The 24,224-nt window shown below is 45.9% G+C and overlaps 1 protein-coding gene across 1 annotated transcript in view; it reads left to right on the forward strand.

The window, feature by feature from the left end:
• AKAP13 (A-kinase anchoring protein 13) overlaps nt 1-24,224 on the forward strand; it is a gene marked incomplete at both ends in the record, with an annotated part of 153,309 nt that overhangs the window by 47,534 nt on the left and 81,551 nt on the right. Inside the window, 3 exons of the mRNA XM_082005025.1 lie at nt 2,933-3,122; nt 6,514-9,409; nt 13,965-14,041. Of these exons, the coding sequence (XP_081861151.1) occupies nt 2,933-3,122; nt 6,514-9,409; nt 13,965-14,041 (3,163 nt within the window). The remainder of the gene's footprint in view (nt 1-2,932; nt 3,123-6,513; nt 9,410-13,964; nt 14,042-24,224) is intronic.

Genomic DNA, 24,224 nt, shown 5'->3' on the forward strand with positions numbered 1-24,224 from the left:
GGACAGAAGACTGCAGCAGAAGCAGCAGGGACCAGAGCTGGAGGACTTCTTCCAGGCTTTTTCAGTGGGACGTAGCATGGTTGTGCCGAGGGTGGAGCTAGTGAATGCTGTCAACCTTATCAGTCAGCCCTGGCTTTTTTAACCAAGCAAGATACTTTCTTCTGCAAAAGTTGGGCTCAGAGATTATGACAATGAAATTTTCAGTCCACTGAAAATTTCAGTCCACTGGTGTCTTTTACATATTTTGATGGGAAGCTGTTGAAAAGGGAGGATACGAAAGAATTGACCCAGGATGGTTAAACCTCATAAGAAAACAGATTTCCCTTGTTGTTGGCAAACTGCAGCAAACTGAATTTTTGTGCTGAACGGAAGCAGATTTTTGGACTTCTTGAACGCTGGAGTCCCTATGTACATTTTTGTTAATAAATCTTCAGTAAATATTTGCATATCTGCTTTTATCTCCTAGTAGACCATCTTGAGTATGCACTTGTATACAATCATTGCAGAAATTCCTTATCTGTACAAAATAAGCATCTTTCACAATCAGAGAGTACAAAATACATGACTGCAAAGCTTTTTTTTTTTTCTGGAAGGAAGTGTGGGGTTTTTTTCATTTCTCAATAAAACCCAGGGCTTGCAGTGAGACATGCGGGAGAGACAGAGAGAGTTAAGCTCAGGGTATGAAGACAAGCATGCAGGAGCATCGTCCTGTGTGATCTACGTGCCCTTGGAAGTGATTGCATCAGCAACAGAAATAGCGTGCAGGCGAGTTAATGCTTGTGAATACCCGTTTGTCCTCTCTGCTGCAGTCCATCAGTGCTGGGGTGCAGCAGCGTATGAAAGGGGTGGCTTGAAGGATTTAGTAGGTTGAGACATCCACCACGTCTCTGCTTAATTTTGTGCAGTGTAGGTGACTACTACTAAAAAGGAGAGCTTGGAGTTGTTTGTAGTTGACTGGATCTGAGAAAGATCTTGGTTTTTCAAAAGACTTTAAGCCCTTTAGAGAGTGTAACACAGATCAACAGCTTGAATATGAGAAGAAATGGCTGATTTTGTAAGCAGAAGTGATTATTTGTTCCATCAGGGCCATGTGAAGGTGGCAAATTTTAGGAGGGGTGGGCACGCTCACAGTGTTGCAGCGGGCTCTGCCTGTCATCTCGCTCCAGCTTGCGAGGCTTTGGAGGTCACTGAGGGTCCTTTAAGGCTCACATTGTGCAAACTGCTTTGCGGGTGCGGATTTGGAGATGGCCATAAAGTGTCCATGAAGCTGATGAGAAAGTGGAGCAGACTCATCGCGCTAGGTTCTTTAACCTGGCTGATGTTGTCCCTTGTGGGTGGGTGAATATAGGTTTTGTGCTGACTCCCTCATACTCTGAGAGGGGCCCTGAGTACAGTAGTTTCTGTCATGTATGTCAGCTGAAAAAAAAAATACTCCAGACAGAAATGTCTATGTTTCCTTGATAAAGGAGGTAATTTCTTTAGTCACTTCTAATGGCTCAGTTGACTTCAGTGCCTCCACAGATTTATACTAATCCCCATCAAAAACTGGATGCTTCCTTCTGTTTCTCTGTAGAAATATTGATTCTGTTTAAATCAAGTCTAATTCTACTGAAGTCAGTTGAGTTAAATGGTGGTGAATGGTGGAAGACATAGTTTTGCTTTGGCTGAATTTCCTTGCAGGTTTAGCCCAAAGTGAGACACAGGAGGGGTGGGTGGTGGTGCCGGGGCAGACCAGGGACAGCCGCTGCCACCACCGCCGTCTGCGCGGGTTCCTCTGCCGAACGATGAACCGTCCGACTGTTGCCCTGCCTGTTCCTGTTGCCAAACGTGGTATCGTTTGCTCGTTACGACTTTGCTTTCTAAATTGCGTGGCTTCCCGGAGAGGCAGCCCTGTGGTTTGCTTGAACCCAGGGCATCTCTTGCCCATTATGAAGGTTTGCTACTTTTATAAGTAAGAATCCAGTCAGCAAAGATACTGAAAGCTGTGTGTAATTTTACCTGGATAGTGGCATACATTTCTGTATACGTACCTTCTTGAATTCCTTAATTATTTGCATACAATCTCTGTCCTGGGACAATTAAAACAGATTTTCAGGTTTCCTGAATCAGTTCTGATTCAAAATGAAATCTGTAAATCTGAAGCTTGAGATGAACACCTCGGTAAGATAAATGTTTCCTCACTCCCTTAACAGGGCAGTGTAGCCTCTGTGCGGCTTGCTGAGACCTGAAGAATTACTGCTTAGAGTTGCATGCCTGTGCCAAATCAGGGTATGACATTCGAAAAGAGATGACTGAATAGAAATTTCTATTGAATACATGTAACTGCTAAGTTCTTTTTCATTCTGATTTACAACAGCATCTTTTTTTCCTTCCTTTCTTTTTGATTGGTAAAATCTGTGATACTGCTGCAGAAGGACATCTTGCACAGAAGCAGTTTCACAGAGCAAGCTAAATTCATTTCGGGAGTGAAAAAATTGCTACAATTTGGGTGTTTGTGAAGTGGCACGCTGGTTTCAGTATAGAAATTGTAGTGTCTGTATCATGATAATCCTCATTACTTCTATCCTGTTTGTTCCTCTGCAGTCTGTCTTTCAGGTGTCTGTTTTTCTGCAAAAGCTGCTTTGGTGATCTTAACCTGCAATAAATTCCTTTTGCAATTGTTGTGCCCTTTGCTGCTAGTCTCTCATAATCTAGGGAAAAAAGCAGGTCCCTCTACCTGGGAAAGACCTTGTGAAAGAAAGCTTACAGCTGGCGTTAACTCTGAATCACATCAATTGTCAAGACCAGAAGCATGCGTGTGTATTTGTCCAGCCCTGGAGCCGGTGCTCGGGCCCTTGATTAGGTGACTGCCCAGAGCGAAGGACAGCGTGCGTGTCCTGCAATGCAGCATCCCTCCTCGCCTGCGGATTAACCCGCGCCTGTTTTGTTGCAGAGAGGAAGCCAAGGAACCGGATTCCTGGAGCACCTTGTCTCACACCGTGCACTCGGGGGACTACAGCGTGAAGCACCACCGCGGGCTCGACGTTTACATGCTGACAGCTGAAGCCAAGGAAGGGACAGCGGCCAGCTTGGAGTGTGACATACGGCACCTTCAGATGCACATGCAGAGCCACCAGCACATGGTAAGGAAAAGACTGAGATGATGAAAAAGAAGCAGAGCTGGCTGGTTTCTGCCTCATGGCAGCCTGGCACCTGGGGAGGACTTGCCCACGTAGGCATCCTCAGGGGTGTTATTTACCTGGACGTTTTCTCTGGATGTCATTATTGAACATCCAGGCAGACATCTGCCTATCTTCTTCTTGTTTAGAGCATGGGGAGATCTGATAAAGCTGAGTTAGGCAGCAGATTTTCTCTCTCAGAAGAGAAGCAGGCTGGGGGCTGTGCGATGCCTGGTCTGCTCGGCCTCGCGGGCGCTCTCGGCTCCCAGCTTCTGCCTGCTCCATTAAGTTGGGACCTGCTTGGATGGGCAGGGAAACCTCCCTGGAGGCGGACTGTCCGTCCAGGGTGTCTGGTAGCCATCAGGCAGCATAAGGCAAGCTCTGGAGCACCTTAGTTAGGACTCGGAGGATGAGTCTGCCCTGGCCATGTGGGGTGTGTGTCCATAGTGGTCCCCTCACTGCGCTCCTCAGACCCCATGGCAGTCAGGCCACAGGAGCCGTGGGACTTTGGAGGAGCTTCCTTTTGCTGCTTCAAAATCAGTGCCACAGGGTCTCGGTTGGGATGGGAAGGTGAAACAGCAGGACACTTCTGTGCCACTCCTCAGAAACAGCCACACGTCTTGCGCAGCTGGCATCACTTGTGGGTGTTCCTTCACCTGCTCATACACCCTGTGCAGACTGCCCTGGGTGATCCTGCCTTGGCAGGGGGGTTGGACCAGCTGATCTTCAGAGGTCCTTTCCAACCCCTGCCGTTCTGTGATTCTGTGATTCGCCGTTACAGGAGGACAGAGTCTAAATAACAGGATATTTTTGTTTCTTTAACTAGGGAAGGGGAGAACTGTTGTCTGCAGGTGGTGGGCTGGGGGGACATCCAGAGGTATGGGCCACCCTGAGCAGTTCTCACCCTTCCCTGCGCGCCTGAGATATTAATTACTCGGCGTTGCCAACAGGAACTGGTGGCATGAGTGGCAAACCCGAGCTAACTGTGAAATCACTTCCCCTTTCCATCAAAAGACACTAAAGCAGGGCCGGCATATCCAGCTCTCTGCTTGTTTGCTCGTGCGAATGCCAGACGGGTACATTTTGCCTGACAATGAAATCAGAAAAGGCTATGTTTAGACTTTTTCTTTCCATCACTGTTTCACTTCACATCTAATCTGATTTGAATTTGGAAAGCAGCCCTGTAATTATTTCATTTAGGTTCATTTCGGGTCAGTTAAAAGCCGCTTGGCTCCTTTCGGAGACGGCTCTATTTTTCAGGCTATCGGGAGGGTGACTTCACCATGAGGATGCTGGGGCTGCCGCGGCCCCTCCTTTTGAAAAACTTGCTTGTTCTTCAGCAAGCGTTGCTGTTGTCTGTGTCTGTCAGTCCTGCCCCATTTGTCTGTGTCTGTCTGTCCGTCCTGGCTGGGAACCAGCAGCGCGGTCTCCGTGCTCTGCTGCAGGGTGATAGCCACCAGACGGCTGGCCTGCCGTTTGATCCTGCATGTTTGCCCTTGCGAAAAATAGCTGCAGCCTGCGGGTACCGCTGCACGCAGAGCCCTGCATCGCATCCCTGGTGCTGCGCGACGGATGGAGATGCCGTGCTGCCTGCTCCGACGCTAGCCTGATCTTGGGATGCCTCAAAAGCAGGGAGCTCTGGCACAGGTGGGAGCATATAAGGGATCTGGGTAGCAGGATTATTTTAGATAGGAGATTCACGGCGAACACCAGAAGTACGTTTAGTGGTCTGTGATTTGGTGACGGTGCTCATCATTTGCAAACCTCAGTGTGTGGAAAGGCGAGTAAACGCAATATCCTCAATGCAGCGGTGATGGTTTTAGCCACTATTCGTGTGTGTTCAAACATATGTTTGTTCAAACAGGAATAAGAAGTTCCCTGTGATGCACCAATTAACATATTGACTGTTTTAATATTCAGGGAGAAAGAGAGTGTTTAAGCTGACATTTCTGGTATGATATTTTACTCCTCTGAGAACGAGAGCCTTAAAGCAAATTTGCAGGGACCTGTTTAAGTTAGGCTTCTAGGATCCATGTATTTTTTGGAGTATTTTTACAAATAAATGCAAAAAATAACAGGTTTGAAATAGTTCATTAGAGTTTCGTATTTGTGGAGAGTCACAGGCACTTACTGAGAAACCTGCGTGACCTCTGAAAGCTTATGGTGCAAAACCTGGAGCCTGCCACAGAAAATCAAGGGAGCTCTGTGGGGTGTGCATTGAAAGATGGACGTCACTTGTTAATTTAACGAGTCACTTTTTCTAAGATGTTAACACTGATAGGCACTAAAGAGAATAAAAAAGAGGATATTGAAACAGACGGTTCTTTTTAAGTAAAGGTTTGATTGTGTCAAACTATAAAAGCTTGGGGGATCCTTGATAAAGCAGGTGCTCTGGAAGGAAAATGCAGATTACAGAGGAACTGAGTATGTTGCTACTGTTCCACGATAATGCACATATTAATTGTAATAGTGTGTCATCATTTTCAAATTTTTATTTCCCTTTAGGAAGTAAATTTCAGGTATTTAATTATGCATGCAATTCTCAGGAATAGATTAGATGATTAGTTCAGTCCTAGAAGTAGGAGACAAGTGATGGTGTTTGGACATCGTCAGCCAGTTCCCATGTCTGAAGTAGCATTTCCATCAATACAGAGAAAATTGAGCAATGCTGATGAGAACTGGGGAGTGCCATCAGGCACATCCCCCATCAGGGATCTGAAGTTGCTCTTAAACAGCATTTGCTGAAGCCCTTTGGGACTAGGCTGTTATATATTTGCATTATTTGGTAGGCTGAATTCTGCTGTTTACTGATCTTGAATTTAAGTGCACTCAAGAAATAGGACTACAGCTGCTTGAAGAGCAATTACAAAGATTACAATTCTTCTCAGTGGTGGCAGATGGTGTAACAAGGGTGTAGAAGGACAAATTACAGCTTTGGGGTGTTCAGGTTGGCTGTTAGGAAAAACTTCTTAACAGATTGCCCAAAGGTGATGGGTACTCCATCACTGGAGGTTTTCAGGACTTGGCAAGATAAAGTCATGGTTGACCTGATGTTGCATTGGCAACAGTCCAACTTCAGGCAGGAGGTTGGACTAGATGACCTCCAGATGCTCTTTCCCACCAACCTTTCTGACATTCTAATAATTTCAGTATTACTGTGTAACAAAACCAGCATGTAAAATACCCACTGCAGTATGTTTGTAACCCTGTCCCGAGGGACCCCAGGTAAGAGATGCAGAGGGAGCAGGAGTCGCATCGAATGGGATTATGTAGATATGCATCTTGTAGATGGTGGATACAGTGTAAATGTGTGACAGAGCAAAATAATTTTTTTTTTTTTTTGGTCTTGTTACAGAGTTTAAGGCAGAAGGCAGAGCCTGTACTGGGAGATTCTGGAGACAGCTGTGCTGAAGGAGCAGAGCCAGACGGTCACCCAGTCACTACCCCTCAGAGCCTAGAAGAAATGACAAGGGAAGGAAGGCAGGAAAGTCCGTCTGATCTCGTTCACCTAGAGATCGGGCAGCTGTCAGACCAAACCCACCAGGAGGACAAATGCAACGGCAGGAGTTCAGGAGCTTTCAGTGATGCACCAGATGACTTGCTGAGCCCGGAGGATGCAAAGAGCCCAGAGTGCTTCTCTGAAAGTAAAAATACAGTGACGTTGAGTGAAAAGGAAGAGGAGGGGCCAACCTCTGCTGAAGGCTCTGGGACTGTATCAGATGAGAAGGACTGCACAGTGAGCCTGTGTGCAAGCGTAAACGGTGCCATAAACTTTCCATCCTGTGGAAATACAAATGAGGAAGCTGGAATGACATCTGCTGGAGTTGATTTGGATCAAGCTGGCTTGTGCAGTAAAGATAGTCCCCGTCAGGAAGTGCAAGGGGCCGAGGAGCGTGCAGCTGACAGTACTGTTACTGTGGTTGAAACTGCAGGCGAAGCCCCGGCTTCCTTGGAGGGCGTGGATGTGGCTATGGGCCAAACTGAATGCAGGAACTGTACAGGGGCGGCTGAGAGGGCTGCGGGCCAGCAGCAGGTAGAGGATGGGATGGCTGAGGTCGGTGAAAGGAGGACTGCAAACCTAGAAGAGCAATCATCAGCTAAAGAAGAGTCAGCCAGTGCTTCTCAGCCCTTACTCGGTGGTTTTAATGGCATGGAGTGTGCAGATGGGGAGGATGCAAATGTGGGAGTGGTACCGGCACGTGATGGTATGAATGCAGACGGTGGCACTGGAGATGTCTCCGTTGACATTTGCAAGACTGGCAATAGCAAAGAGACTGGAGCAGACTCATGCACTGATCAGGTAAACAGTGGCTTCTTGGAAAGCCAAGCTGATGCCCGTGTCGTGGCAAGGCAGGATGTCATTGCTAGTGCCGGGGCGGCGTTGCCAGCAGTGAATGGGGTGAAGGTTCCCACGTGTGCATCAAAACCTGGTCCTGGTTTGGAAATCCATGGCAGCAGGGAGCGAGAAGGGCAGGTGGAAGCGGCTTGCACAGATGGGAAATCCACCTCGCCCTCCCTGGAGGACAGTGTGGAAACTGATGGCCCTGATGCTAAACCTGAAAACGATGATGGTGGATCTAACGAAAGCAGCGAACCTGCGTGTCGCCAGGAAAGAGGTAAGATCGCCGAATGTGCGGCCAAAGCAATGGAGGGCAGCGAAGCCCCTGAAGAGGAGCCAGCAGGAACTGATACCAGCAGCTGCGGAGATGGAGGAAGTGCAGCTTCTGCAGCCGGAGGTCAGGAAGTTGCTAGCTGTCACCCTTCTGCTGATCAAACTGTCGTTAAAGATGAAATGGGCGACAACTTCAAACCGGACGCTGCTCAAGGGAGCAAACATGAGCCTGCATCGCTCCCTCCAGAGGACGCGAGCACGTGCCTGGCAGAAAAAGAGCCTGCACAGACTGAAGCAGAGGTAGCAGAAAGTGCTTCGGAGCAGGAGGGGCTGAGCGGCGAGATGCAATCACCCGCCCCCCCACCCGGAGGAGTGGGACCGGCTGCGCGTCGGGAGGGAGATGCTGCAGTGGCACCTCCTGGGCAGGAGGCAGCTCTGCAAGGTAATGACCCTGGATTAGCTCCATGTGCCAAGGGCACAGACTGCGTGGAGGGTAATTTAATAGGCACACCCTCTGTAATTCATAATGAAGAATCTAAACAAAACCAGGAAGCAGTGGCGGCGGACTCGGCAGAGCTCGCCCGGCAGCGCGGCGGGGAGCATGGCAGGGTAGCTGCCAGAGCTGGCTGGCCTGGGGACCGTGCGGGGGACGAGGGGTCTCCGGAGCAGAGGCTCTCGCAGCAGGCTGAAGAAGGCAAAGCTGAGCCTGACCGGGAGGCTTGTGTGAGTGTCAGGGAGCAGGTTTTGTCAGAGGAACTTCTTGCCTCTGCTGTGAAGCCCTCTGCCTGCAGTCAGGGGGGGCCCGTGGCAGGTGGCAGCGATGTGGACGCTGGGCTGAAAGGGACAGTCCGTGCTGAAGAAGCATGCAAGACCAGGGCAGCGGGTGCAGGAGAAGGCACCATGCAGGGACCCACATCGGCAGGCGAGTCACTGGGTGCGGAGGCTGACCCTTGTCTGGATGCAGGCCTGAACCAAGAACATGATCTCGGTCAAACCCAACAGCAAATCTCCCCACGCAGCAGCACCCCCGAATTAAAGGATGCTTCGGAAATGGGAGCCCCCAGTGATGCCTGTGGGGATAAGGAAGTCTTAAGGCCTGGGACAGTAACCCCCGTCGCGGCATATACAGAAGAGCAGGAGGATATGGAAAGCGTGCTTCCCAGGGCAGCGCTTCAGCCCATCGCAGAAGAGCCCACGTGCGACAGCGACTCCAGCACCGACACCGTTTGTCCGGCTGGCGAGAGCGATGCTGGTCCTGGTGCAAAAGTAGCTCGGAGGGAGGTCTTGGCTGAGCCCGATGGAAAGCAAAGCCAAGCTGTACCCGAATTCCCCTTCTCACTGTGTTCGTGCCGTTTACATGCTGTTGAGTCACTGGAAAATGTGGGAGTAAAGAGTTTGGTTTCGGCAGATGATGGCTCCTCCCTGGATAAAGTTCCTAAAATGGTAAAAAGTTTTGATGCAGTGGTTTTTGCATCAGAGACACCTTGTTCCCCTGAATTACCAGCCGCAGAAAAAGTGGGGCTTGAGCCCCAGGCTACAGTGGATGTGGGAGCCAGCCTTAATGGAGAAATGGATTTAAGTTCCTCAACAAAGAAGAGGAACGTCGGCCTGGCAGTGCAAGGAGCGGAGCTTGTTACAGGTAGGAAAATCAGCTGGTTTCCTACTTTTTAGTTTTTTCTTCGTAGGTGTGCCTCTAGCATCTCATCAGCAAAGGAAGGGAAATAAGAGCCGGCGGCCTGCCTTGCAGAGGAAGTGTAGGTGTTTGGGGTTTTTCTTCTGAGAAGGAAGCAATCGGAAGGTACATATTAAAACTGCCAGTTCACACGCATGTTGCTTAGCTGGCGCTGGAGGTAAGGACAGGACATCATCTCCTGTGAATTTGCGCAGAAGAATTTCTAGCACGTGAATCCTCCCTGCAGAAGGAATGAATGGGAGGGGAGCTATTTGGATTACTGTATCTTCAAGTTACAAGCTCTCGTGTGGGCATGAGGATTTATTTGCTTAGTGCTATTCCTTCACTTCTCCCTTTTATTTTTGATAACGTGGAGTCAGTGGGGCTCTCTTGCGTTTTCTTTGCTCGTCTACTTGAAACAGCTGCCAGTGTCCTTCTGAACCACGCAAAGCCACTTCCTAATTGGCGGTATTAGGTCATTTAAAAAAGCCAGCGAGCCCTACCCCCACCGCCTTTTCCGGGCTGCAAAGCTTTTTTGTCAGGCAGAGCAGCCGGTGGTGTTTTCCAGCACGTTTAAGCAGGACTGGAACTCGGGTGATGAGCTTTGCTTGCTGCCGTCGGCTGGGAAGCGGGACCGGCGTTGCCTGCGGATGAGCGGGGATGGGGGAGCGCGGTGGGACTTGGGGGGCAGCGTAGACATCTGGTGCCTGTGCAACAGGAGCTCATGGAAAACGTCACCAGGTAACTCCAAAAAGGGAAATAAAGGGATGAATTGAATTAAGAGGAATTGGTTTGTCGCTCCAGCCTGGGATTGAATCGTAGGTGAATTTGCTACTGAAGCATGGGGCTAATCTGATCTTTATATTCCACCTGTTCAGGCAGCTGTTAAATGGAAGCAGCTGAACTTTTTCAGTTGCTATTTTTTTCCTTTGCTATGAGAAAATGATACAGTGCCTCTTGCTTTCCCAGCACTGATGGAACAAACAAACAAAACATTAAAACCATTAAAAAAAAAAATTAAGAGTCTGCCATGATACAAATCATGAAGTTGTGAAGCTGTAAAGCTATTTCACTGCATTAATGCTGGGAGCTGTTTCTTCAGTCTAAATGCAGAATGGGGTGATGGCAGAGGATTTGTTCTGATACGCGATAGCGAAGTAGCTGAGGGCAGGAGAAAGGATTGATGGGGGGGGTGGTCAGGGGTGGGCCCAGCAAATCCTTTCTTCATTGAGTTCAGGATTTTTAGAAAGTTTGTGTGTTGGGAGTTAACTGGTAGGCATTAGTTAGGAGATCATTAGCAAACCAGTAGAAAGATTGAAAGGTGGATTAGAAAGCTGTTTTCAGAGAGAAGCTGTTTTAGTGCGCTGGCGGACCGACAAGGATGGGAGCGGCCGTAAGTCCATACCTGGCAGGGCTCCTTCCTCCGGGGAGCCGCCCGCGCTGCCGGCTGCCTCCGACCCGTCCAGGTCTTCACTGCTGGTTGGATTCTTGGAGGCATGACATTGTCTAGGCGAGGTTTTAAAAGGAGAAGGGACTAAACAGTCCAATAAGGTACTGACTGAAGTAGGAAAGTAATGTTAAGGCATCGTTCTGTGTTAGGGTGGGGAAAGGGGGGGAAAAAGAAGGTGATCCTGTTACAGATTTAAAATGCATAAGTATTTAGGGGTAGAAAGTCTTGGAATACAACGGTCTGACCTCTTCATAAGGAAGAATTGTTTATTTGCAATGGGATGCTGCACAAAGCAAAATTTCAGCTGGAATATCTTCCCTTCAAGAGCTTCAGGGTTGCTCTGAGGCAAAATGTTAGGGAAGCCCAAATAAAATACTAGATTAAAGCAGAGACAAGACACTGCTGTGAATCCAAGCTCACCATTTGAAATATTGCTGAAATTCACCTCCTATAAAGCAGCATCTCAAACTCTGATAGGGCAGTAATTCAAGAGAACAGAATTATTGTTCATTATGATTGCTGTGTACATTCTTCATGTCAATGTCTGAGTATTTTGTGAAGTAGTTCAGTGGCAGCCTTCAGTTCTTTGCGTCAATTCTTCTTTGCTGTGTCAGTGCTGGGGAGTTTTCTCTGCAGCCTGGATTTGTACAGAGTATTTTCAGGAGTCGTCAGTGCTCAGACTGAATCAGACTTTTTCTATAGCCTACAATAAAGCCTTCCCAGAGGAAGTGTAGATCATGAGGCTGTTTCTCAGGAACGCGTGTGATCAGAAGGTTTTTATTATCATGCTAATTTATCAGAGATGTAACTGGCTGATAATTGCTGTTGCCATTACTCCAAATGATTGAACTCTTTAATTTTTTTATTTATATTATGAAATTGTTCCCAAATACATATCTGTTTATCTCATTGCCTCCACTTAGTTTCAGCCTACCCCCAAAACAGAGACTTTAAAGGGCTCATTGCCTTACACAGGCAAGTATCTAGTGACTGATCACAGCACTGAAGGAAGGCGATGAAACTAGAAGATCATTCCTTCAGAAGGCAGCTCCTCATGTTGTTAGCTTTGGACTCAGAACTGCATTACAGCTGAGTAATGGGTTCTGCAAGCACATTATTTGCAAGTCAGGCAGATAGATGCTACTCATTAAAAAAGCAGGCAGTTAGGACATGAAATCATACGACAGGCGGGGTGAGAAGAGAAGAAATGGCATGTGTTCATGATGACAAAACATCTCCAAGTAGATGCAGCTTCTTGGCAGAAAGCAACCCCGGCAAGGTAAGGTTGTATGGTTGGGGTTTGGCGTCTTAAATTAACAAATACTGTAATCACTGCTTCCTAGCTCTTCTCCTGGGAAAAATATCCCTAGTGTATCTCTTGTAGATCTCAGCATTTAAAGGAAACATTCATTGCCAAATAGAAGAATATCACCTGATTTTGAATTTTACCAGTCTTCACCTCATTCACACCAATGGCATTTTCCCTGTGGAAAAGCACTTACTACAATTTGCTTCCCTGGTTAGAGTAGCAGGATGTACTGTTATAAGAGATGTCACTAACGATACCACACATGCAATAAGATGCTTTATGCCCCAAAGACCTCTGCAGTAGCATTATAGTGCTTTTTGTTTGAGATATGTTGCTTAATAGAAGTTTAGGAAGAAGTGGCAGAGTGCAAAAAATTGTCCCCTTGAATTCCATCCTGAGAGCATGTGTCTTTGTCCCCCCCAGTTCTTACCCAGCACTGCACTGCTTGCTTCTCCCGTCTTTAGCGCACCAGAGGTTTCTTCCTTGCATGTTCTGTCTTTGGAATAAGTTCTTAACCATCACGGCATTGCCGCGACCCCGAGCAAATCTCATTGCAGCCACGATCTCTGCTTTGCCAACAAATGGGACTCGCAGAAATTTTGTAGCATTACCGCTGATTTCTGAGAGTCTGCCCACAAACTGATCTAATCAAGACAAAATCATGCCAATTTGACTTAATGATGTTGGGTTAATTTATCAATAGAACTTTGCAAAACCAGATAGTCCCAAAATCAAGAGTAGACTTCAATGCCAATGGAAAACCATTGGTGACTGTTGTTACATTAATTTCCATGAGACGATGGGAGGCTCCTCTTGCTAAATCCCTGAACGGGTAAACTCACTGCAAATATACGTCACCCTTAAGAAGGTGTTGTCATCCATCCAGTGTTTGTTTTTAGTAGAAATGAGAGAGGAAGCAGGATTGGGGGGCGGGGTTTAGCCCTAACACAGCCACTCTCCATCTGGGTGGCTTTGGTCAAATCACTTCACTTCTCAAAAAGTATCCTGTGTGCCATGGGAGTCATTAGCTTAGGGCTGAAAGAGTATTAGGACGTTGACTTTATGCCAGGAAAAGGTACACAGAAGGGAACCCCAGGGGAATAGTGACTAATGAAAGCTTTGCTGAGCAGTGAAAGCAGCTGGGACGTGATGCTTGTACCATTGTGGTGGTGACACCATCATGGGTGCATGAGGAAGGGGAAAATCAGCTGGGACTTCGTAAACTCTGGCAGAAAAGGGTTTGCCTTCCTAGTCCAGGGACCTAATTGTCATCCTTAAGGTAATACAGGTGGGCTGAATTTTTGAATTTTTTTTTTTTTTTGACACTTAAAATACCTGTTGAGGGAAGGCAAGGCTGGTTTATTGTGTTATCGTTGGGTATGGTAAGAAGAAAAACAGCAAAAATGTTAGTTCTTTAACTAGACAAATGGGAGCCAAGAAAATACATGGGCAAATGCATGCAGACACGCTTAGCCTCATCTAGAGCTTTTAAGGAGTTTTACTCCCTGCTTGCTGCTGTTTCATAGTTTCCTTCAGTCCCAGACACGATAGTTGTTAAAACTAATAACAAACAAGCAGCAAAGTCAGGAATGAAACCAGATGTTGGAAGTCAAATGGACTTGTTGAAGGGGTTTTAGGGTTGGGTTTTCTTTTCTTTTCTTTTTTTTTTTTTTTTGAGACTGGTTTGAATAAACAGAAAAATATCAGCAGCGCTGGAAGAAGTTTGGTTTTAAATTGCCTGTGTGAACCCTTTGTTTTCACAGGGAAGTTGGAAATGAAAACTGAAGATGAGGTGGATTTTCTGAAAGATCAGGACGATAGCGCAGCCCGCGAGGAAGTGGTGAGTGCCACTTAAGTGTTGTCACCTTGACTTTTTCTGTGCTCTTTAAAGAAATGCCACCGTTGCTGCAGCCGGCCACCTAACCTGCTGATTTCCTTTCTGTGGCCTTTGCAAAGCTGAATGACGTCCACCACCGTGACGTTGTTTTAGCCTTTTAAAAATAGCGTGGGGTTTTTTTAGACCTTGCGGTTTTCAACCACTGGGTAAAGGCACATTTATTTTTCGGTCGGTGACATAGAGATTGACCCAAAAGGTTCCTCGTGAGGCCGGGCTGTACCCAAGATTTCTATATAGTTTGATAAAAGCGATGCCCTGTAATATGCTTTGGGGTTGGCGATGCCGCATGGGGCCGGCAGCGGGGTCCCCTCACGTGCGTGGTCCTGGCAAGTCGCTCCATCCCCTCTCACGCTTTGCCCCTCCAGGGAGTTTTTGGCGGAGGGGACCGTGACTGCGGTTGGTGTTGGTGCATGCACAGACTCCAAGGTCTAAAGGCATTGCTGGCTGGGAGCGTTAGTGCCTTTGCTGGAAGAAAAATTAATAATGGGAAGACATGTGGGGATCAACTGTTGGAGGAAGTCCCATATTCCTCATGTTGGTGAAACAATATAAAAAGGTCGTGCCAGGGATCAGAAATCAGTTGGTGGTGTTTTCTGTTACTTGTGCTTTGCCATATTTAAGGACTGAACTGATTAAAAAAAAAAGTGAATATTGGGCTGTACAGGAACGTAATTTTGATTTAAAGCACCCCTAATACATATTCTGCTTTATCAAGAACTGGGTTTTTTGGACTTGCCTTTCCTAGCTGGATTTGCATTTGCTCCTATATTTTATATATAGTTTCTTGTTCCTGAAAAAGAAAGTGTTTTGTAATTGCTAACTTGCTCGCAGCCTGCGTTGGTGCACATTGCCATTGAGCAGCTGTGTTTGTGTGTTAGTGTACCATTATTAAGCTGTTAAAAGATAAAATATTGCGGGGATGAGTTAACATTGCAGGGTGGAGCACCAAAAAACTTCGCTCACTCTGTGGTAAAGCTCTTTAGGTGGCAGAACCGTCTTGCCAAAGCTTGTAATAAAATCAGCTTTATTTTGTTTTTAACAAGTTAAGGCTTAATTTCTGTAGCTGTTTGCGCAGTGAATTAGCCAGGGACTAGAGTGAATAAATTTCCGAGCTAAAATTTGTGCTGTCTGATAATAAGTCCTTTGTTACTGCAATATGTGAGTGTAAAGATGCTGCTGATTTTTTTTTTTTTTTAACCGGCCCTTTATTAAGGTAATTTTCATGACTAATACTTAGGTATCTAGTAGTAAAATAAGATATCTTTAGAAAATGCAAATTAGGGCACTGCCTTTTCCTTTCAAACAGGGAAAAAAGAAGAGAAACATATTGAATTTGGCTTCCATTTTGCGTGTTTTACAGGCATTTTGATTTTTTGTGTTTGTGCTTTCTTCTCTTCCTTTCCTTCCTGCCCGGTCAAACATCTCTTTAGAAATCCGGCTTTTCTGGTGCAGGAATGGGAGTGCCCGGGGAATGGAAAGTTTGCTGCAGGACTGACAGGGTTTCCTGTTGCTAAGTTCAACAGAAACAAAATAACAACTGCACTATATTAAGGTCATTTAAAAAAAAAAAAAATCAGTGGAGGACTTATAAATAGAGCTTAATTCACACGTGTAGGTCAGGTAGGGAGCTGGCCAGTGAAAGCCATCGTGAGGCGTGCATCTCCTGCCACATCCTGTCTCTGCTTTATTTAGGGCTGACTCTTTTTTGTAGCCAGAAGTCTTTCAGGTGCTCATTGCCTTCTCATTACAGAGCCATTTTGTGGTTAGTAAAAGCGGTTTTCTTCACTTGTTGCAAATAGAAATGCTGCTTGCACCTGCTCTGGAGCTGCAGGTATGTAGCAGTCTCACTGGTGCTGTCAGCAACTTTGGACCTTGGGAACTGCATTAGCATTATCCTCTTTTATGGGTGAGAATTCTGCACAATGTTGTTTATAAATATGCAATGTAGAAAGCTGTTTATATGCACAGACTATTGAAAAAGACACATATTTTGGAGCCTAAAATGTGCAATGAGGCTGAACGACAGTAAGCTTGAGCACAGTGGAAAGAGAAGGGGGAAAATTCCTTCTCGTGAGTTGGTTTCTGAAGGCTGAAAATGAACTGGATTCACGGTGTCAGTATTACATGTATAAGAACGCACGTGCATCCCCTGTAGTCGCTTCAGAAGACTTTGCCTGAGAGAGGCTCTTCTGCATGTCATGGAAAAGCTGCAGCTGAAAAATGTTTAGGAAAATAATGGTTTGTAGGGTTATTAGCACTGAAAAGAAAATAATGGTTTGGCTTCTCCATAGCATTATATTAAAATACTTTAGAAATAGTGCCTGGTGGCTCCAGCATTATGAAAGTAAAGCAACAGTTTCAAATGAACTGTACTCTGATATACTTCTCTTCTTGTGGTGATCCCAGAAATCGGTTATGATCCATTATTTGCTGAATCTTTGTCTTGATGTGGCAGGATGGACAAGGTTGCACTGCTGGCTTCATCTGACGGCTTCGGTTGTCTAAGCCTGTGACTGACAAACTGTAGCTGAGTGACCCCAGAAACAGAGTTCACTGGGAAATGGCCTTCTTGCTATATTTATTAATTTCATTAGTTAATTTCTATTGAATTTAATGCATCCTACCTTTACCACATTAATTATTTTTTTTCAGAAGTTGCAGTTAAATGTGGCATTTCTAAACATCGTCACAGAGAATGAAGCTTGAAAAAAGATTTGCACTTTCATCTCTCCGCTGATTTAAGTAGTGCAGTAACACGTGATATGTCAGCAAGGTCACTTTCTGGGGGAAAACTTGCAAAATTTTCAGTCATGATTTGGAAGATGGAAATATGTTTATAACACTCTTGGATGACATCAGGTTGGGAGGGGTTGCAGGCACTTGGGAGAACAGGGTCAGGGTTCAGAATGACCTTAAGAAATTGGAGAGTGCATCCAGATAAGAGATAAAAGTAGCCACAGAGTGCTTCATTTGCAAAGAAGAAATCAAAATGCACATTTACTAAGTCAGGTTTAAGGTGCAGAGGGATGGGTAGAAAAAGACTGAGGATTTTTAGTGGACGATAAATGAATCATCAGTGAGAGGCTATTGCAAAAGAGACAAATCTCTTTTTGAGTTATATTGAAGGAGTGTCCTCTGTAAGGTGCGGGAGGCGACTTACTCATGCGTGGCACTGCAGAGGCATCATCAGTGTCATCGAATCCGGTTTTGGGTGCCCAGCTCCAAAGAGGACACAGGCGTTCTGGAAAGTGTCCATAAGGAAACAATAAGAAGAGATTAAGAAACGTGAGAAGAGGTTGAAAGAATTAAATTTATCCAGTGCAACAAAAAAAACCCCTATTGTGCAATCTAGCAGTCTGCCAACATGTAATAGCGGTTATTAAAGTCCCAGATTTCCATGGCAGCTTAATTTACTGATTTGCTAATTTGCCAGGATGATTTAGGCTGAATGTTGAGAAAACACCCTGTTATCAGCATGAAACTGTTGCAAGACCACCTAGGGAGGCTCGGGAACCTCCTGCCCTGGGAACTGTTACAGATAAGGTAGATGATGCTCTGTCGGGACAGAGCCCCGAGTTTGTTGTTGCCCATTTGCTTTTGGTTTGTAGGCCCCCAGGTTTGTGCTTGGTGGAACAGGGAGAAGAGGAGGGAGCAGCTTGGCTGGAGTCCGGCAGGGTGTGCAAAGGAAGGGGACAGGGATGGCAGGACCGTAGGAGATGGGGCTGGGAAGAGGTGATGGCATGGGCAGGACTGGGTGGAAAAGGGCTTGTGGGAGAGAAGAGAGGCCCACACAGCATTGAGATGGGTGTTGGGATGGACAGTAGGTATGAAGGATCCAGAGATTTTTTTCTTTCCCCCCAGCTGTAGTCTTCAATGTTTCTCTTCCCTGGAGTCAGCAGATAAATAGAGAAAGTTACAGCCGAAGTGTACAGTGTCACCCCATGCTGGTCCTTAGGAGGAGAGCCTGGTGCCAGTGCTGGTTGTTGGTCAAGTCAACTAGTAGACAGATGCTTCGTGGCTCGAAAGTGCCGAACCTCGTCAGTGGCCCAAGGCAAAGGGTCGTTACAGTTCTCCAGGCGCCAATTTATTTTCTTAGGAAATAACTTCTTTAGCAAACTGCTTACCCTGAGGACCTGCCGAAATTTCGGTTGTCTGTGCGCGCTAAAGTCGGTTTTCTCCATCTGCATGTGTGTACATATGTATGTACTGTGGGATGGTGATTGCAAATCTCTGTTTTCCGAAGGGCCTGCAGAACAGCGTGGGAAGCTTCCCAAAAGCGTGGGCAATTTCAGAGCGAGTGGCTGAACTGTTAGGAACAAATCAGTGGGATCCAGCGGTGGAAAGTGCAGCCTTAACAACGGGCTGCATCCTCACCCTGCCTCTTTAAAATCACTCGTGTAACTCTTTTTGTAAATGTTGTCCTGTAACTAGAGCAAACATGGAAAAACCTGGCCAAAAAGGAGCCTGCCGTGCGCCTGGCATAACTGCTGGAGGGTGACACACACATACCCTCGAGGCTTTGGGCTAGTCATCTGCGAGGCCCTTTCTCACACCCACCAGCATCCTGTGTCTGCCCCGGATGCTCGAAGCAGAGGCTTGGGAGAACTAGGAGGAAATTGTGTCAGACGGTCAACCCCTGAGTAAGTTCATTGCTGTGCAGAACAGATCTCCCCGGGTTTTGCTGTCTGCGCTGTGCATTGCTGCGTAAGCCGTTGAGTCCACGGTACATGCTACACAGAGTTAGAATGGAAGCAGGGGGAAAGAAAAGAAAAAGAAATTCAAACCAGGCTGGGATTCTTGTTTAGCCTTTACAGTTACTCATGCTTTGAGATCTGTAGCAGGAAGGTGTTTATACAACTATTGTGGCAGGTTTTTTTGTCCTATGCTTAATTTCTCTGGGTGCTGCAATTCTGATGCCTTTTTCTCCTGAAAGCTGCTAATCCTTGGCTCGAGACAGTCGTTTCCAAGCTCAGTCACAGGATTCACGGATGTTAGCAAGAGAAGCAGGAACACGGACGCTGAGCCAAATCCCCGACTCGGAGCGAGGATGCTGCTCCCAGGTTTGGCTCAGCATGAGCCTGCGGCAGGACGGGTCAGCCGAAGGCGCTCGTGCCTCCCCCGCTCTGGCTTGTGGCCACAGGGCTTGCACTGGCCCTCGCTGATCTCTTGAGATGGTGAGTTACTTCTCCCCTACACCTTCCCTTTCAGCCACTACAGACAATGTTTTTTAGAGTCAGAGATTGCTGCTTGTAGCCCTGCTACTCTGTTTTTTCATCAGTTCCTAATTTCCTCTAATAAAACATCTGACTCTGCCATCCTCCCAGTATCAGCTGCAAGGGAAGTTTATCCCTCTGCTTTTTCACTCTTGTTGTTAAAAGCATCAAGAGCTACCTGCAGTTTTCTTTACCATCTGCAAATACTGTTGCCTCAAAGGCAGACCTGTGTGTATATTCCCGCCATAGTCTTGTGATGGATGCAGGTTAAGACGACTGTTTAATAATTACAAATCTTCTGCAATGCTTGCTTTTGGCTTGATTCAGACAAAGGGGTTCAGTCATACAAGTTATTTAACATCAATGTATTAAAGTAGCTTTCTGAGGCCCTTTTTAGGATCAGGACTGCATGATTTCACAAGTCTGTAAAACACAGACTAAAGGATTTCCAGTATAGACAATCTTGGGTTTGGAGTTGTCTTCCAGTAGTTAGATACATTCATTTTTTATGCAGCCATGAAAGTACGGATCCATAAAATAATGGATGTGTAAGACTGTTACTGTAGCAAAGGAATGCTGGCATTGAATATTGTACCTTGAGAAGGAAAATACTGTGCTGGTTTTGAATGGTTCAATCCCCTGTATCATACGGATTCTTTTATTTGTGTTTGAATCTCTTAAAGTTTTGTGGTGTAACTGTTGTATGGTAGACATGGTTACTGCACTCTGAATTCCTGGTCTAAATATAGAGGGAATTAAGATGATAATATGTGAGACCAAATGTGGAATTCTTGATGGAGACTGCATTATTATGACAAACGGGTACTTCAGTGTATCACATCACTGGGTTTTAATCCTTCTGAAGGAACCTATCTAGCTCCATTCTGATATTTTGGAAGCCAAGGTTGGCATCCTACAATGTAGAGAAGCCAGCATTTATGTTTTTCTGTAGACTTAGTTTTTTGCTGTTCATTGGTAGTTTCACCAAACTACCATTCTGGGGTTTTGTGAGGAGTCATGGACTTGTGCTTCAGTTCTCTTGCCATCCAGCAATAACTGCTATGTGGCAGGTTTTTTTAAAGTGTAGTTTTTCAAGGTTTGGGAAAGCTTTTTGGGACAGTTTATGCCAAATCCAGAAAGTCTCCTGAAAGATGAACCACAGTGAGAAGTGACATGAAGAGGGAGAAAGCCCTTGGGTACCACGGGCTCATGGCTTCAGCAGTGACAGCTGCTGGTGGACACCATGGTTGCTCCTTTGCTGTGTCAGCACAAGTGTCTGGGAGGTTGTGCTGTGAATGGACCAGGTTCAAAAGTGAGACAAGACCTGGGCAAAGCTTTCGTTTGGGTTCAAAGCAGTGTCTGCCATTTGGGGAGCCTTGGACTATAACCGTACGCATGAACAGCTTTCTCCCCCCTTTCTACTCTGATGGAAGAGCCATAAATGAGATGCAGCATTTGGAAGGTGAGGTTAAACAAGTTGAGACTGCAGGAATGACAGTGAAAACTTTGACGGGTGAAAAAGTTAATTCTTTGACTAAGTTACTGCAGGAAGGGCTGAGTTCTTCATTGCTTCCAGTGTTTCCATTGGGACTGGACGTCCTGTGAGTGATATGCTGCAGCTCTAAATAAACTGCCAAACCAGTGCTAGAACTGCTGCAGGGTCACGTTGCCTGGCCTGCGTTATACCAGAGGTTTGTATGGACTTGGTGTTTGCATGATACCTCTTGTCTTTAAGATCCACGTTACAAGGTGAAACCTAGCAGTGTACTCTGAGAGCCCTCAGACAGGGACAGCTATCTGCGAGATGAGCAGGACTCTTGGCTGCTGCCGAAGAATAACAGGCTCTAGCAGTATCCAGGCATGGCATTTCTGACTTAATCTTCCAGCAAAAGATGAAAAGAACGGTGTGAGTAAGGAGAAAGGAGTAAAGGACAAAGGAGAGAGAGTTGTATGGAGAGCTAGAGTGCAGATTAGAAAGAATACTTCTCTTAAGTGTTTCCCTTCATGCAGTGTGAATTGTTATGAAAATGTATTTGGCCTTTTACCCAGTACTGTTAAAACTCTTTCCATGGAAACATGGAATCAAAATGCATTTAGCTTTGCGGTAGTCGCACAGATTCCCCTTTCTGCTATCGTTCTCAGCCTTCCCCCTGCCCTCCCTTTTTAGGTGCTCCATCTTCCCTTATTATACCATTTTCATGCAACGGTGGAAATCTCAGATTTTTTTCCTCCAGCATCTCTGCTGTTACTGCTCGGTGTTACGTACACATCCTGGTGTGGCCCACAGTGACTCAGCTGTGTTGCAGAATGTTCCTGGGATCAAACTGCTGTTAAAACATCAGATGAGATAAAAGCCTGGATGATAACTAGATGTTTGCCTTTCCATGCAGCATCCTTGCTCACATTGAGCAGATTGACTGTTCTCTGGCTTTGTAAGGGACATCTTCCCTGCTGCCTAGTCTGCACTGTGCAGAGCAGTAGGATGGGGCGATTTGGTGGTGATGGAGAGGGCTTTAAGCTTGGGACTGTGAAACAAGAATAGGTGGTTAGTGTTGCAGTGGATGATTAAAATATCTTTGTCTATACAGAAGGAGTGATTTGGTATCCAAGCATATGATATCTAAAATAAAAGCACTTGACTGGTATGGAAGGGAGTGGGTTTGGCTGAGCAGAGGCAGCTGCAAGTCAGAATTAAAAACCCCAGGGACAGAGCAGTGGATTGGTGTTGTGTTTGGCCGTGGTCAGCCACAGCTGTCCTTACTGTCACGGTAGCAAATTCATGAAAACTTTCAAGGAAAGGAAACTTCTGAATTTTGGTAGACTTGTATTAGTCATCAGTCACACCGCAGAAGAGGTGATGTCTCCAAATACAGGTCCAGTGAGAAGCATGGACAGCAGTGACGCTTTTGTTGGGACCTCAGAGCAGGTAGGCATAAGGGATAAGAAGAGTTTCTTCTCACCACCACTTACCCCTTCCATCACCAGTTTGTTGTTTTTACTCCTGTGGTCTGTGTTTTGGACTTCTGCTTTGGAATAACCCCAACATGTAGGCTGTAACAAGAATGTGACAGAGTTTTGCAATGGTTTAATAAAATATATTTGATCATCTGTATAGGAATTAGCAGATGGGAGCAAATTCTAAACCAGGCTTGCTTTTGCACTTGGTCTCTTGCAGCTAACAAGGTTGTTCTCCTTCCACCTTCTCTTTCTGCTTCACTTACGCATTAAGTTCATGCCTAAATAGGTGTGTATTTGAAGTAACAAACTTTCTGACTTTCTCTTAAGCAGTGGTGAACTTAGCTGCTCCCTCCCTTCTTGCTTACTGTGTTTATTATCTTAGTGCCAGCAGTGTACTCAGTGGAAATGAAGGTGGTAGCTGTGCCCAAGAGACTAATCCAAAAGATAGAGGCAGTATTTCTGGGTTATCTTGTTTGCTTTCTCTTCTGTTTGTGTAGTTCGAATCAGAGGAATTGTTGTTAGCCTGTGTTTTACCTGAGTTATGCTGCTCTCCTTTCAGATCTGCAGAAGGACCGATGCTTGGCTTATGATTTTCTCAGCCTAGTTACTTATTACTTCTCCCTAAAGACTTTGCCTTGACCTACACCCTGGTACCATTACAGCCACGATAATAGTAGTTTCACCTTATTTAAGCACTTAGTTATTTGGGGGCATATTCTTACCTGCGGGAAGTACAGCACCTTTACCAAATACCATGTGCCTGCCTGTCCTGAAGCGTTTCCACCTTCTCTACTGCAAACACTAATACTGGCTTTGCAAGTACCACGGCGCTGAGTCTTTTACCAACTGGCTGTGTTCTCCCTTCTTATATGTTGTCCTTCCAGCTGGTGAGATAAGAGGTAGGAACGTGAAGCCTCGCCCTTGCTAACTCATTAGTCTGAGCCCTGGTACTGAGTCTGCTTAGCATCAAGTGACTTGTTTTTCTTCTGTCTGAGACTGTACTTACCTCCATAAATCACAACAAGATCATAATCCTGACTTACTTGACATTGAACTTTGCTTGGTTTCTTAACACAGCTGGACATGTTGAATGCCTAAAAGTCGTTGGGAGGGATATTATTTCCAAAATACACATTTTTCAAAGGCTGGAGGTGCAGATCTCTGAAGCATTGGTTTCAATCTGAAATCTCGTGCTTGAGAATGTAGAAATCTCTTCTGCCCCTCCAAAATATTACACCGCAGATCGCACTGAGTCTTGCCAAAATCATGGACGGGGGGGGCTGTTAAAGTCCGCTGAGATTAAAGAAGTGTTTCTGGGTGGTTTGTTCCACTATTATTTTTATCTTTAACTCACTGACCATAACAAGGTGAGGAGATGCATACTTACCCGCTTGCCCAGGAGGAGGCAGACAAGCCTTAGCTTCAAATGCCTGTACCTAAGGGGTAAAAAAAAAAGAGCAGTAATGTACCTTTTTGAGCCTTTTAAAAGAGAAGGAGGGTTGTTTGCACCGTTTCCAAATATTTCCACCTGCAGATGCCTGAAGGGAGGCATTGACTGTAAAGATTGGGATCCCGTGATGTTAAAAAGGGAAGGGGAGAGAGAGTCCTTTGCTCTGTGCTGCATGGGCTGAAATGGGTTTTAGGGCCTTTTGCAAATTTTTATTTTAATTGCTTTTTGAGGAGACGTGGAGAAAAACATCTAAAGCCTTTTTTGTTCATAGCTGGAAATTTGGGAGACGGCGTTTGATTTTGCTTGTCAAGACTTGTTTATTACTTGTTTTCTGCCTTTGAGGAACCTGAGGTTTACTTCATATGCTGTAAATGATGCAGAAGGCACCCAGAGAGTGTAGATGGATCCTCTGCCTTTGTTATAAATCTAAGTATACAGACTAAATAAATAACTTCTTTCTGTGCTTAAAATCTTTACAGTGCACCAGACAACAAAAATTTGTGTC

This window comes from Phaethon aethereus (assembly GCF_964289735.1).
Source record: "Phaethon aethereus genome assembly, chromosome: 12".
Taxonomy (NCBI): domain Eukaryota; kingdom Metazoa; phylum Chordata; class Aves; order Phaethontiformes; family Phaethontidae; genus Phaethon; species Phaethon aethereus.